Source organism: Clytia hemisphaerica, unplaced genomic scaffold (assembly GCF_902728285.1).
Source record: "Clytia hemisphaerica strain Z4C2 unplaced genomic scaffold, Clytia hemisphaerica genome assembly, whole genome shotgun sequence".
In the NCBI taxonomy this organism is placed as follows: Eukaryota; Metazoa; Cnidaria; class Hydrozoa; order Leptothecata; family Clytiidae; genus Clytia; species Clytia hemisphaerica.
The window spans coordinates 472,236-489,066 of NW_027103599.1; the positions used below are offsets into that span (position 1 = coordinate 472,236).

General features: G+C 37.4%; 1 protein-coding gene across 1 annotated transcript; it reads right to left on the reverse strand.

Annotated features, from left to right (window-relative positions):
• Positions 1–6,300: 6,300 nt before the first annotated feature.
• LOC136802017 (uncharacterized) lies at positions 6,301–7,968 on the reverse strand. The gene has a single exon (XM_067058718.1). It carries the CDS (start codon positions 7,966–7,968, stop codon positions 6,301–6,303), a length of 1,668 nt encoding a protein of 555 aa, XP_066914819.1.
• Positions 7,969–16,831: the final 8,863 nt, after the last annotated feature.

Sequence of the window (16,831 nt, forward strand, 5' to 3'; positions counted from 1 at the left end):
TATGGGGATGTAGCGTTTTCTTCATGTCAAGCAAATGTCTCTAAAATCTTTAAGTTGGTTGGTTTGGTATACGTATACGTTCAACTGGTAGAGGGCAAAGTGATTGTTTGTCCTTCTCTCGTACCCATGTTGGGTTTTTGGCTTCAACCACTGTGTCGAAAGGTTGTCTGAGTCATCCAAATATTTTATCTTTCATTTTAGATTTGCTTTTTCTCAATATTGCTAACTGTAAATAATAAGTGGTAGATCGATTCATAAAAGGAAATAAAGATAAGACACAAAATGGAAATCAAATTCGAGTCAAAACATCAAAAGATAATTTACCTCGCTACACCATGGTAACTTACTCTCGGGTGCCTAATAAACGTACAGACCAAAATAAACGTACAGGGGAGGGAATAAGATTGAAATTAATAAACGTACAGGCTGAAATAACAGAAGCAGCCGGCGGAGAAAGTTTTTAGTTTTTTGTTCTTATGTTCTAGGGAGACCACATATTATGACCTTCAATTTTCTTATACAAATGATTTCTGATTTCTAGGAAACCTTGTCGCACTATTTGTCTCCCTAAGCTTATGGCTACTTTATGGTTGAATGTGTTCTAAAATCTAGGAAAAGCATTTTGGCAAGATATACGTGTAAGATGTATGAAATTTGACACGAAAAAAATAAACGTACATGTACGTTTATTAGGCACCCGAGAGTAGGGATTCACACCTCGAACTCCTTGCAAGAAAATTATATTTGATGAGAATAAGAAGCTCTAATTTTAAATAGTATTTTTCGAAATTCACGCAAATTTGCCCCTACTTTCACGCAATAACCCGATTTTTCATAAAATCGGAAAACTTATCGAGAAAAAATCGGGGAAACATTGTAAAATTGGGAAAAACTACACATAATCGGTGGAAAAAAAGGGAAAATTCACGTATTCACGCACAAAATAGCCCAGATTAATGCATTCACGTTATACGCATTTCTTTTTCAAGTTTCACACATTCACGCAACCGAAAATGCCCATTCACGCCAGATATCTGTAAGGCCCGAAGAGCTAGATAGGCAACTTTAAGCTTTCTCCAGCAAAAAAGATTTCGCTTTTTAAATTTAGTGGCGATGGATAGGATCTAGCATTTTAATTCATTGTTTTTGGAGCGTGAAATAAAAAAAAGTAGGTGGCAAACGCTTTTTCGCATCTCTTAAACTGAAATTGTTTGTTGTTGCGTGATTTCTTTGGTAGGAAATCCTACCAAAACTTGCTTCACTTTTCGATAGGCCACAGATCTAGCCCTTCGGGCTTTACAGATTTTTGTGGGTGCTAGCCTAATATTGGTTACTTTTCTAGGCTGTTTGAAAAAGACTTCCCGGTGCTCATGAGAGATCAAACACGGTGGAAAGATCAAGTCATCAGATGCCAAGCTCGCTCGACCCGGTAACTGTTTAGGCAAACCCTTAAAATTCAAGAATTTCAGTTACCGTACTACTTCGAATAAACGCCCCTCCGTTGAGGAAAAATTTTCAAACTACGCCCCCTCCCCCTTTAGGAGGGGTGTTTATTTGAAACAAGTAGCTGTAAGGAAGTATAATATAAGAGAGAACTTAGACATACCATAATAATTGTTTTCTTTTGATATTCGAACTGATTACGGCCCGTTTTACATCGCTAAATTGGAATACCTTATCGGGGAAAACTTCGTCGGGAAAAAATTCGTCACTTGCTGGTAGTTGGTAAACGCATTGCCGGGGAAAATTTTCGTCGGGGAAAATATTCGTCACTTGTCCAAAATTTCGTCACTTTTCCCCGACGAAGTTTTCCCCGATAAGGTATTTGTACTCGAATAATAATGAAAAGGCAAAATAAGGTTCCAATTCACATTATCAAAGTGACCTAGGTTCTTAAATTATTTATTAAACGCCTCCCCTAAAAATCACATAGTTTATTGGACGTTTAGTGTGAAGTCAACCTTTTTCAGACACCTCTATTTTTATAGTTCTGTAACACAAATTTTGAATTGGTAGAAATCCTTCACGACATACTTTTAGAGGTTTAAAATATAATTACAAGGAGAAATTGAAAAACAAATTATACCTAATATTTGTCTAATTTCTAGAGCGGTGTACATATGAAAACAAACACAAGAGTGCTCTCAGATCTCTTCGCAAAAAAATTTCAGTACAACGTCAGTTGTACAAGTTATGAATACTATGTAGAGCAAAAACTGCGTAACATATTAAAAAGACTTCAAAGTTACATACTTTTTTATAAGAATACTAGAATATTAGTCGAGGTTGGGCGTGAAGTTTATAAGAACTTGAATTGAAAACAGGTATCAAATTATTCTTTATATAGTCATATAGTCATAAAGCCGCCACAAGAAGTTTGATTCGCTAGAAATAATCCAGATGAAACTCGACGAACTACCTTACACTCAAGGTGCGCCCTGTTTGTTATGGAACCTGTTCAATTAAAAAGCTGATAGCAACTTTACTTGAATTATTTTCACTTTTTATTCAATTTTACAATGAAAAATTTAAAAACTTCCAAGTAAACATAGAAATGTAAAAGCATAAATATAAACTTTGAAGAGAGCTCACGATATTCTAAATGCCTGACAAATTGCGTCAAAATACATTAGATTTAGAGTGTTTTGAGAATAGCATCGTACCATTGACGGCTGCTCTTTGAATGTTTAATCTTGGAATAAATTTCTCTTGGCGTCTTTGGGTCGATTTGAAAATGTTTGGCTTTTAGTTTTGAGGCTTCCTTGCAGAAGAGCTCATTCCGGTAACATAGTCTTTCCTTAGATTCGTTTGAAAGTATACTGTAAAGCAAAATAGTCTCGACGTCGGACCATTTGCCTTGGATAGGGTCCTCTCCGATATATCTTACGTATTGTCCATCAGGAACCCTTGCAGTCGACAATTCTGGTTTTGACCTTTTTCTTGATTTCGTCTGCTGGGGAACTCGAATTCCATAAGTATTCCCACACTTTTTGCAAATGCAAGCACTGGTACATGGCCGTTTAGCTATGTAGCAGGGACATTTCGTCTTGTGAAAGTTATCATCAATACAAGCGGCGTCTGATTTCGACAAACGACCACAGGAACAAGAGGCTTTCAACTTTTTGGATGGTGGCTCCATGATTTGTTCTTCACATACGTCAGCGTAGGTGTTTCCATGTTGAGCTATGTAAATGTATAATATATATGTATAATGGTGTAGTGCAGGTTGATGGAAAATATGGGAAAACTGGCAAAGATTGATGGTTGGTAATCAGGATTATCGTAATGCCTATAAAATTGCATATCGATTGAATAGTAGAGCATTTATTCTCCTTCAGCAAAAGAACGTTATCCTCGACTTTATTTGTGACTCCTTTCAAACTTAATATAGTCCTTGTAGAGTCATCACACTTTTCGATCAGTATTTTCATTTGATTGGCAGCCACAAGAATAAGATTTTCGGGATTTTCAGGAGAGGCGTAAATGACAGAAATTTTAGAAAAGCCGAGTTTAGATACGTTTTCAACTTCACCGCCATGTGGAATTTCGGTGTCCTTAGCGAAGCCACACAGCTCAAGGACATTCATGTTTGGCATGAACCGTTTAATCATTCGAGACGTGTATATTCTCGGGACCAGATGATGATCGAAAACGATATACTTCGACGGTTTGTCCATTTACCAGGAGGTTCCAGAACTCTCGCGATAGACTGGCGCTTGAGTCCTCCAAGCCCAAACGATTGTTCTTTTCGTTCGCCGTCAGATTTCGAACAGACTTTCCTAAAAGGAAAATGTGAAGTATAAAAACAAACATTCTCAATGCTGAAAATGCATTCCTAACAACTCATGTATAAAATGATCAATAAACAAAGAATTTCTTGAACCATTACCTTGTATAGCGGGTGGACAAACCTTTCCAGGAGGATAAAAAGTTAAATTCTAAAGGTTCCAGGGATATAAGACCAACTTTAGGTCGTCCACCCCCATTTTAAGGTATAACAAGCAATACTTTTATTGACTAGTTATTTACTTTTATGCATTTAAAACATATAATTGATATCTACGTAAGCATGACCGTTAAAACAATCATTCAGAATACAAATAGGATATACAATACCATTTATTAAAATTCTTCGTTCGTTTTCATCATTGATTGGCCATTGGGTTATTAAGGGAAAGGGCTGGAAGTTAGAAAATATCTCATCTAAAATTTGAGTAATTTAGTTAGGAACATCGATCTAAGTTTATAAATTAAAAGTGATTCTTATGGATAAAGATTCAAATTTGTGCAATAAATCATAAAAAATAAATGAGCCAATCTTGAGAAAAATTAATAACAAGTGATTGCTATCGAATTTGACCTATTTTTCCACGTCTAGCAACCAGAATTTCATGTCTTAACACAAATATTCTTTTAAATTAAGGGCTCTGACCATAGTGAATTTTTCATAATTGCCGTTTTTAAAATGTGTTTTCTGACTGATGTAACCAACAGAACTATGGCATGTTATACATTTTCTGTTAGACAAACTATTCCTGAATCTGAAAGTTCAAAAGTTGCATTGAAAAAATTTGATAAAGAAGAAAATGAAGACTTTTGCGAGGAAGAGTATTTCAACTTTGAAGAGCTTAGTTTCGGCGAATAAAAAACATTTTGAAAAATTTTTCGCAGTAGATGGTGTATCTTTTACCGAACAATAAAAATTTTTGCGGAAAATTTTTGTAAATGCTTCTTTGTCTCGAAATCTTCAAAATAGTGGTTTTTCATCAATTTTTCATCTGGATTTTGCTTAAAAAAAACAGTCATAACTTTTGACACATCTTTTTAGAAAAATTTTCCGCAAAATTTAAAATAGTTCAATTCTTTGCAGACAGTTTGAACAAACTTCGAAACAAAAAGGTTAATTACCCATTAAAACTTAGCACTTTTTATAAAAGAAGGTGATGCAATATATTATTAACGTTTTTTTAAAGTTCATAACGTCATTTTTGCAATTAAGTTCTTAATTACTCTTAAGGGGTTTGATTAAAAAGCAATTTATAAAGGCAATTCTTTGTTAAAAGTGTTAAAGAATCTAAAACATAACTTTTATGTTCAGATACTAAAATCAATTTTCTGACTATGGTCAGAGCCCTTAAGCTTTCACGAAAAAAAAACATCTATCTCATCAAAAAATTGACTACCTTGGGTAAGAACATTGATACATGCTTATAAATAGTGATTCTTTTAGATAAAGATGCGTTTTTTGAGCCAAAAAATCAAAAATTTGAATTGGCCAATCCCGAGAAAACCTAAGAACAGACAGACGGACATACACAGGTTTTTAATTTATAAGGTAGGTCCAAAAAGAATTCTTTCCAAGGGTCATTTTGAAAAATTTGCCATTTTTCAGGGGATATCCGCACAAGAGTTTTTCAAGACTTTATTTTTCTAAAGGAAAACAGAATATTATTATACAAACCTTGTACTGTCATTCTCACTGGCACCCTTTTTGGAGAGTTCAATACTTCTTTTACTGGGTCCGAGTTATGAGCTACGGAAGTAATTTACAGACCAGTCTGCATGCCCGAAAAAATTAGGATCATAATAGCTGTGGCGAGGAAGTACTCAACAAATTGTCTGGTATGTTTGGAACATCTTTATGACGTAGAAGTTCAAACTAAATAAATAAAATAAATCTCTCATTACAAATCTAGTTTGAATATAGAATTGAATAGTTGAAGTTGACTCATAAATTAAGGCTTAACTTAGTAGTGCAAAGACAGAGGCCCAACAAAGGAAAAACAAGATGGCTGCCATGAATGAGAATGAATGAAAGCAAACACTGAAAAAGGCCACACCTACAAAAACAAAATGGCTGCCATGAAAGAAAAACAAGGAAAGCAAAACCTACCAGCTTGCCAGATATAAAATCCTGTGACTGGCAGCAATAAGTCAAGTGAATGTATGATTGATCCACAAGACCATGAAAAATATTATTGAGTTGAGTTAGAGAGCTCCTTCCTCTGTGGTGACTTGATGTTAACTGAAGAAAAGTGTGAGTGGGCACTATTTAAGGCCACATTAAGGAGATAATAAAAACTAAGGAGATAAAATAACTAATCATATATGATAAGATTATCTCTATAATAATAGAAAATGTAAACAAATGAACTGTTCTACAAATTGACATCATGGAGATAATATGATATTGAAACAAAATTGTAATTTCTCATAATATTGAATAAAATTAGGGCAATGCCCGCTACACTCCCCCACGAAATAGAGAGTAAACACCAAACATTGAGTCCATTGACATAATTAATTATTGAAACAATCATTCAGTTCTTTGGACCAATCAATTTCCTCAATTCGATGGATAACAACCAAGCTACGTGCTGATCGTGTTGTAATCCTTTTACAATTTTCACTTGCGTTGTGGTATCGAACTTTTACACGACGGATTTGATTATCTCGGCTACGTTCAACTTCATCAACCATGCCATATTGATAGGTATTGGATAGAATTGATTCCTGTTTTGTAAATAGGACTACATCACTAATATTAATATCAGTGTCGGAGTTGAACCATTTGGGACGCGCAACGAGGCTTGGCACATGAGTTGTAAGCCAGGCGTCAAACCATGAGTCGAAGATCTTTTGATTGTCGCGGATCAGTTTGATATGATAATTTTCAGCGGTTAATCTCCCTGTTGGACTTCGTTCATTGTTTCTGCCCAAAAGGAGTCGGTTAGGGGTGATAAGATCAGCCATTTCAACATCTGATTTTATGTTGTTGACTGCGATCGGCATGTTGTTGATTGAGTTGCTGATTATTGACGCCATTGTTTCCCATTGGATAATTGACAGGTGGTGGAGTTGCAAATTTTTGTCGAGTGAATTTCGAACAGACTTGATCTTTCGCTCTACTCGCCCATGCATGTTATGCCCCCCAACAGGACATGTTTGAAATTCCAAATGTACATCCTTGTGTAGTTGTTGCTGAATGTCAGTTATGTCGAACTTCATTGTTTGGCAACCCTTCACTAATTCACCTTCGTCAATTAGCAATTTTGATGGATAACCAAATTGACAGGAAAAGCGTGTGAATGCTTGAATGAATGATGGTGCTGCATAATCCTCCATCACTCTGATGTTGACACTTGTTGTAGTCGCACAGCAGAACACAAGGAGCCATACTTTAACAGTTGTTCTCTTGTGATGTTGAGAAAAGGCTTGAAAAGGTCCAGCAAGATCGGCTTGTGTGATGAAAAAGGCTGGTGCAATGCATAAGTTGTCCATTGATAATGGACCCATTTCAATGTTGATGGATTTCTTCATTATGTAACGACAACGCTGACAGAAAGATCGCACATCCTTTACCAATGATTTACCATCAATGATAAGTGCTTTTTGAAGAACATGTCGCCAAGTTGTTTCATTCCCAGAATGTTTGGCGGTCGGGTGATGCCAATGGACATCATTGACAATGCTGATGGCAACCGGTGAGAACTTTTCCACAAGGGGAACACAAAATGTCGTGGACTTTAGATCTTTCATAGTTTTTGTCAAGTTGCCCAGAACAGTGATTGAATCTGTTGGCAATATACGTCCAATGTGGATAAGTATGCCATCCTTTTCCATTGATATCTTTTTGTACTTTGAACGGTCTGTGAAATGCTTGATTTCCTTTGTTGCCTTTCGGAAGAAGTACTTTTCTGAATGACAAAGTTCATCTTCTGTTAGTGATGGACTAGGTGATTTCTGTTTGAACACATGTACATTAATGAATCGAAGTACATATGCCATGATTCGGACAACTTTTGAAAACCGATGACTGTTGGGGTCGACCAAGTAACCAGAGAATCGATATCTGGCTTTGGTGTTATTGATAAATTTCTGATTGAGATGACAGGATGGTGTTACTTCTTGTTTGACCTTCTTTTGAACCTCCGCCAGTTGGCTGTTGGTTAATGTTATTTCCTCCATTGTCTTTGAAGGGAAGGATGTTGAGGATTGCTTCATTCATGGATAGCCAGTTGTCCAAACAGATGATTGGTCCACTTCTTCGTTGATGTGCATCTTCGTGTACCAATATCAGCAATCATGTCAGTTGTTTGTACGTATACCCACTGAGATGATGATGTCAGTCTTTTGATCTCGTTGACTCTATTTCGCACCCATTGTTTGAGTTGAATGGTTGGCTTGGTGATCCAATAAAGCACTATTTGAGAGTCAGTGAATTTGACTGATGTTGCGTGTTGAAATGATTTCCTGACAACTTCTCCTGCATGCGTATTGACCAATGCTGCATATAACTCAGCACGAGGCTGTGTCATTTCTTCTGGCACAAGGCGACTTCTGGCAAATACCAATTGACATGAGTAGCTTCCATTTGTCAGTTTAAATCTTGCATAAAATGAGATATCCATACATTTCGTGATAGATTATTGGTAGATATTCGTAGATTATCTGGTAGTGCGTCATCCCACTCCATTCGCCTCAGGACAAGTTTGTGTAGATCAACTTTCAGTGTGGCTGTGATTGGGGTGACAAGTCCAGCAATATCGAAAACCTCTGCTACTTTTGACATGCATTGACGACGGGTCAATGCTTGTGGAACTTCTTTGATTTGTTTTGGTTTCTTTCCACGGTAGTTTTTGGCAAAATTGATTTCAGGATTGTCAATACTGATTTCATCTGCTTCTGGAAACCATTTCATCCCAGCAACAGATACAGACTCTCCATCACTTGACAAAGATTGTTTTGGTCTTTGATGCGAAAATGTGAAGCCTTTCAGGTGGAATCCTCCATGGTTGACTACTAGCTCAAGGTCGTCAGCAAGTTTGAATGCCTTATCGATAGTTTCCTCTCCAGTCACACAGTCATCGACGTACACATCTTTGTTAATGATTTGATGAACCTTTGGGTGGTGCTCCTTGAAGAGGTTTGCTGTCTCACGTAATGCTCGTTCAGATTGGTTTCCGCTTGACTTGATGCCATAAATGAGGGTTTTTATAACTTTTTCTTCGGGTAGCTTGTATGGATCAAACTCATCTTGCCAGAGATAGCGTTGTAGGCACCATTGTGATTTGTCCAATTGAACTGAATTATACATCTTTGCCACATCTGTATGTATTCCAATGTAGTGACTCCTCCACCTGATGAACAATTCCACAAGTTTGTTCATGTTGTTTCTTCCCTTTGCAAGTAGATCATTGAGTGATTTACCAGAGTCAGTTTTCATTGAGGCGTCAAACACGACTCGGCATGGAGTAGAAATTGAATTTTCCTTCCATACTGCTCGCCATGGGATGAAGTTCTTGATAGGACTCTGATGCAGTTGTTGTTGAACATCACTTGGAAGATTCTTTACATATTCTACATATCCCAGATCTTGAAGTTTCTTCTCAGATTTCAGCACATCTGCCTTGTCATCGGGGTACTTGGCAAGACGCTTCATCTGTTGGTTGAACACTTTCAAAGCGATATGATGATTTGGTGCTAGGTAAGTGACAGGATCCATCATGAGTGGGCGTGTTGCAGTAGATGATCGATCACTAACATTGACAGTGACTGAGCGGTCAATGACATCTTGCTCAATCTCTTCCTGAACACTCATGGTTTCGTCAGTTGATTGAAGATCCTTGCATTTCTGGCAGCCACGGCAGTTGGTGCATCGGAATGTCAGCTCACTTCCAAGTTGTTCGGCTGCCTCAAATAGCATAACTTTGTTGACAAAATCTTGATCCTCTGCTTTGTCTGAGACATAGATGTCAGCTTGGTAAGATGGATATCCTAGAAGTTTGGCATCTGGGTTGACATGATACCCAAAGTTGAACAGTCGAAATTGTTGATTGACAAAATTAGCGATGTTGTGATGTTGTTGATTAATCTCTCTGAATAGTCTATGGGGACCACCAACAACACCTCTTGAACCATCGGCACTCTTGAAGTGGGACTCAAAGATAGTGAGCCCTGATGGCAATTGAAAGATGAATTTAGGATGGTAACGCATGTATTGTATACCTATCATAAAATCGACTTCTCCACCAACTTGCGCTGATACCAGTGGGAGTTTCTTGGGATCACCACCAATGTCTTTGAACCCATTGTGAATGTCATTGATAACATCACCATTGAGCTTGTACATTGGAAAGTCGTGTGTGAGCTTGTCCATACAAACTCCAATCATGGTTGCATCTTCTCCATTTGCGAGAGGTATGTTGACAGAGTAGATGCCATTGCTTGATAGGCTGACTTGATCGCCAACACCATTGGTTTGTATTGATCCAGCATAAACTTGTTTGGCACGTGTCTTGAGTTGTTTAACGGCTTTGAAGCGGCTGATGAAATCACTACATCCAGTATCATAAAAGATGTTATACACCTTTTTGTCAACGAGGATGTTTTGGAACATATAGATGGCATCTGTGTTGCTATCTTCAATATCGGCATGGAAAGATAGTTTGATCTCTTTGGAGAAATTCAGGACTGGTTGATTGATGATACTATCTTGATTTGTACCGCTTGAGTGTTTCCTGGTTCTGTGTGTTATTCTTGTGTTTCTCACAAACAAGAATGTGCTTCTTCATTGGATATGATTGATGGTAGGTGTGTTGACAAACAAATGTATGTTGACAGTGACCATCGCGATGCTTCTCTTGGTTGGCACTTGCTCCAGGGAACAAGCATTGAAAGCACAGATTCTTGGATTTCAGTGTGCTGAGACGTTCAGCCGGTGTCAAATCAACAAAGGTTTTGCATGAGAAATATTGAATCAGTTTCATACCACGTGGACCTCTTGTTTGGACATGGTCATTCTTTCCACAAATGAAACAGATGGTTTGATTGTTCGTTGGTTGACTGGATGGAGGTGGATTCCATGGTGGAGGATTCGCCTGTGGTCTTGCTGCTGGTGGATTTGAGTCTGTCTGATGGCCAGATCCACGTCTGGTTGGTTGTTATGATTGTTCCTGCTTCTTTGACTTTGATTGAAGAATCGCTCGTTGTTGTTGCATCTTGACTTCCTTATCGAGAAAGTCCAGCATTTGTCTCCACTTCCATCTGCCTTCCTTTGGTATCTCACAGCTGAGGGTTAGCCATCTGATTGATCTCTCCTCACCAAGTAGATTACACGCTTGATCGAATGCATCAGAATAGTACAGCTCGTTCTCGATGTGGTGATCAGTGGATAATTGCATCAGGTCTCTCATCAAGTTGGAAATCTTGCTGATGCTATTGATGATTTTGGCTGGATCTTTGGATTTGACTGTTTCACAATCGGTCAGTTCTGATATTTTGTTTGTCAGAAGTATCTTTGTGTCTCCGTATGCTTCTTTGAGGCGTTCCCAAATATCTCTGATCTCTAACACATTTTTAACGAGTGTTAGTGCATCCTTCTCCAAGTAGTTGTTTTTGAGCAAATCAGCTTGGAGATGTGTAGGTACAGATTGAGCAAAGAGTTTATTGAAATTGGTTTTGAAGTCGTAGATGTTGGTTGAAGATTCATACCCACTGAACTTGCCAAGATTGATGTTGAGTTGCGATTTGTTGAATGAATCAATTTTATCCATCTCACGATCTTTGAACTCTTTGATAATAAGGGCTTTGTAGGTTTCCCATAGTTGGATAATAGTATCATAATCCCTCTTTGCAGCTTCAAAGATGACTTTCGATGGTTCTAGTTCAATATATTCTTTGAATTTTGCTGACAATGACGTAACAGTCTTGGTGTATTTACTGAGGTCTTGATTGCGAACCTTTACTTCCTCATTTGACAATTTATCCACCTCGCATGTTGAAATCTTTCTGATTGAGGATCGAATGTTTTTCATTTCATCAGTCAAGAAAGCGGTTTTATTAGTTTTGATTGTCTTTACTGAACTATTTGCCTCTTGGATGACTTTGTTGGCACTTTGAACATACATGCTGATGGAATCATTCACTTCTTTGTACTTCAGTGCGTGAGGTTGGTATGCCTCTTCGCCAAGTTCAGCTTGTAAGAAAGAGTGTTGTGTTCGGAACTGAGCACGCAGTGATTGGATTTTCTCGAGACAGTTCATAATTAAGTCATACGAATCTTGAATGGTTGTGGGGTCGTTGTCATTGATGAAATCTCCTATTTCACCTTGAAGGATTGACACACTGACTGCAGTTGGAATTGCTTGGATAGGTTTGTTCTCAGCCATTGCTGGAGGTATCTTTTCACCTGTAGAACCAAATATATTGTAGTTGATTCGCTTGGCACAAGTTCTCCTTGGTCTTTGCATGTGAGCGAGATGTCTGACGCTTGACAGATGAGCGAGACCTTGGACGCTTGACAGATGAGCGAGACGTCTGACACTTGACGGATGAGCGAGAAGTTGGACGCTTCACGGATGAGCGAGACGTTGGACGCTTGACGGATGAGCGAGACGTTGGACGCTTGACGGATGAGCGAGACGTTGGGCGCTTGACGGATGAGCGAGACGTTGGACGCTTGACGGATGAGCGAGACGCCAGACGCTTGACGGATGAGCGAGACGTTGGGCGCTTGACAGATGAGCGAGACGTCAGACGCTTGACGGATGAGCGAGACGTCAGACGCTTGACGGATGAGCGAGACGTTGGACGCTTGACGGATGAGCGAGACGTCGGACGCTTGATGGATGAGTGAGACGTCGGACACTTGACGGATGAGCAAGACGTCGGACGCTTGACGGATGAGCGAGACGTCGGACGCTTGACCGATGAGTGTCAGGATAAGTTAATAGACTGGTGACATCAGACCATTGATTGGATGACTTGACAGCATTTGAGTTATCTTGCTGTTTGAATGTGGCGAGGAAGTACTCAACAAATTGTCTGGTATGTTTGGAACATCTTTATGACGTAGAAGTCCAAACTAAATAAATAAAATAAATCTCTCATTACAAATCTAGTTTGAATATAGAATTGAATAGTTGAAGTTGACTCATAAATTAAGGCTTAACTTAGTAGTGCAAAGACAGAGGCCCAACAAAGGAAAAACAAGATGGCTGCCATGAATGAGAATGAATGAAAGCAAACACTGAAAAAGGCCACACCTACAAAAACAAAATGGCTGCCATGAAAGAAAAACAAGGAAAGCAAAACCTACCAGCTTGCCAGATATAAAATGCTGTGACTGGCAGCAACAAGTCAAGTGAATGTATGATTGATCCACAAGACCATGAAAAATATTATTGAGTTGAGTTAGAGAGCTCCTTCCTCTGTGGTGACTTGATGTTAACTGAAGAAAAGTGTGAGTGTGCACTATTTGCGCGCGCAGCGCGTATCTCGTTTGGTAAAATGTGCGCGCGATATACTAAATTGGTCCGTATATGGCTAAACTTTTTTGAAAATTCAGTGTTTCGAGTATGACTACATGAAACCAAAATCTCGTGTTTCCTCAGATCGCTCCGTTTCGGCACTAAATCCTCATATTGCTGCAAGAGAACTGCTATGATTGGTTTGTTTTCCCGCGCTACTAGCAAACTGGCAAACATTGTTTTTTGATTGGTCGATTTATCTGAGCCTGATTGGTTGATTTTCTTGAAGCTGTTGCTATTGCCTACCCGCAAAAGCTGTTTCTGTCTGCTGTGGATCTGTCACTGGTTTGATTGATTGTTTCATTTTTGTTGAAATTTTTTAACAAATTTTGAGAAAAAGAAGAGGATCTGATTTATTATAGTCTGTTAGTATCTAATCAACACATAATTCGTATATCTTATCAACATATTATTTTGCACAATTGTTTTTGTGTTTGGATTATCTGCTCTTGCAAGACTTCTTGTTGTTCATATTACTGTTGTGGCTGTGTTTGGCCTGACCACTGCTGTTGGTTTCCATCATCAATTTTTTCCAGCTAGCTAGGGAAGTATATTAACTTTTTTGTTTTTAACTTTGCACATTTTCTGTAGTAGAAACTGAAGTAAAGGTTTTCACTCCAACAGAGTTGTGATAATACTCCTGTAGTAACACCATCTAAATAATTAATTGTCACTTTACATTCACAAAGATGAATATTTTGCAATCAAGGACAGCACCTTTAGGCCTTAAAAATCTTGGTCAAAATGTTTGTTTCTTTAATTCACTCGTCCAAGCATTGTATTCGATTAAAAGTCTTCGGGAACGTGTTTGTCAATTTGAAATTAATGTCAGTACCCCAGTTAAAACAATGGCGATTAATGAATTATTTACATCAATGACATCTTCGGCTGTTCCGATAGAAACTTATCAACTACTTCCTTTCTTTGGAATTGGGGGATACGACCATTCCAGATTTGAGCAGTTTGATGCTCAAGAATGTCTTTTACATATATTGGAAATTATTTATCCATCAAATGCAGATAATACTGTGTTAGACGCTTCAATTTTTAAAATTGCAATGTTAGAGGAATTGCTTTGTAAAAGCTGTAAAAAAATTTCAGAGAAAAATATGTACGATTCTATATGCTGTATTAAATTTTCTAACTTATATAACAATTCCATTGAAAAAGAACTTTTGAAACTGATAAATGCGCAAAACGCAGAGCTGCTTGATGAGCCATATGTGTGTTCTAATTGTCCAATTCGTACGATGGCATTAAAATCAACAACACTGCTCCATGTTTCTGATTATCTGATTATTTCCTTGGGTCTATTTCGTTTTGATCAAGCAACAAATACTTGTAGAAAAGTAATTCCAGAAATTACAATTGAGAATCGAATTGACAATATTCTATTGGGAACTTTACAATTACAAGCAGTCATCTTTCACCATGGCGAAACTGCAAATAGCGGCCATTACACATCAGCTGTAAAATACGGTGAACAGTGGTTTTCTGTGGACGATGCCATAGTGAATCCTATTCACAACCCTAATTTTAACTGTAAAGTGAATGACCATATTGTGCCTTATTTATTAATATATAAAAAATCAAATGTTGTTACATCTTTTGCTAATCATACCTGTCACTTCTCTAATTTGCAATTAAATATTAATCAAACAAAAACAAATTCTCCTCTGATATCCTTTCCAACAAAACCAACGCTGACAACAACTACACCTAATGAGCTTAACAACAACCGAAAAAACAAAGCTGACCAAATTCTACAGAAAGAATGTGATTTATATGGGATTACATTTTTACCACCAAATGAAAATGAAACAACCACTGCCATAAGGAAACGAAGAAAAACAATGCGAGATGAAATTAAGCACAAAAAAAAATGTCCTGAAAACAAAAAGGAAGACTTTCACTTTAAAGTATGTGCTGAAGATGAAAAAAAAACAGTCTTTAAAAAACAATTTCCCAGTCTTGTCAACAATTCAAATATACCTCCTAATCAACCTCAAATTGACAAACCCACATTTGATTTTTCAATCACTTCCATCAATTCTATTTCAAAAAAGAGTAATCCAAAATATTATGGCAAAGCTATATGCACCTTTCCTTTGAAGAAAGTTTCAGTTGATAAGCCAATAATAAAAATAACATACCCAAATCAAGTTAAAAATGAGGTAAAGACAGAGAGTCCTTCAAAGAGTCTAAAAGCCAGGAAAGAGATATTAAAAGTGAAAAATGTAAAAATAATACAAAAAGGCATTCTAAAAAGTAAATTCCTTTTTCAAAATAATCAAAAGTATAAAAAGAGTATTGAGAATAACAAATATTATGTTAAAAAGAAACTTTCTCAGTCACATTCAAGTCAAAGCCAAAACACTGAAATTTTGAGTTCAATACCAGAAGCGGAACAGCCGATCGTCCAAGAGGGCAATGAAATATCCTCAGGTGTCACTTCTAACGACAACGTCTCCTCAGCCATTCATAAGAATCCTAAAGTCTATGAATCAATTAAAAATTTGAAAATGGAGAAATGAGTCACACGTTTTTGAAATGCAATATATGTATGGAAATACATCCTCAATTCCACACATCTTTTGAAAATAAAGATAATCGTTTAGTAAATTTAAATAATATAAAACTCAATAAAAAAAATATCTGTCCAAAATGTGCCACAGACAGTAAAAAGCGCAAACCAAAAAAGACCTCAAGCAATGAAAATCAAGATGTAAAATGTACTAAGAAAAATAAATCCAATGATAAAGAAAATCAAGAGCTTAGAGCTGCAAAGTGGTCAGGTATTGATAGTCCTGAAAGTGATCTTGGTCCAAAGCAAGACATAATTAGGCATAATAACATGCACTTTGGTCCAATTCCAGAATGTTTGAAAAATCTTACAACTGTTGAATTGGCACTCATATCTAAAATAACTGTCTGTATGCGTGTTCACATGCTGAGGTATGGCATGTTGTCATCTAAGGGCCATTCTATAAGCATCCCTCAGAGGATGTCAATCGCCACCCAGTTACCTAAACTTCCTGAGCAGGTAGGTATTGTTGTCTTAACACGCAGAGGTAAAAAACAAGAGAAAATCAAGCATTTCACTGTACAAAGACAAGCAGTTGAAATTGCATTGAAATGTTTGTGCTTTGGTATACCAAACGGTGGTTATAACACATTTAAAGCTAATACAAAAAAATATTGCGGACCAGACCACAAAAATAGAACATTGACTAACAAATATTTTGAGCATTTTCCAAACCCTTATTATTTTGATGTTGATATAATGTTTGAAAGATTGAGTGCTCTACCAGCAGAAAGGGAAGAATATTCTGGATTAAAAACTGTGTTTATGGAAAACAATGTACCTGAATCTGAACTAGGCCCGGCACCTGCCCAGTTTGAAGTACCCTTCTCGCCTGACGATGAAAGCTATACAACATCAAGTATCATATTACCTGCTGAACCCAAAGATGTTAGTGAAGAAATTAAAACGATTGTAAAAAACGTGACAGGAAGTGAAG

Coding starts and splice junctions, on each gene's coding strand:
- LOC136802017 (XM_067058718.1), bottom strand. CDS start 7,968: ATGGAGGAAATAACATTAACCAACAGCCAACTGGCGGAGGTTCAAAAG.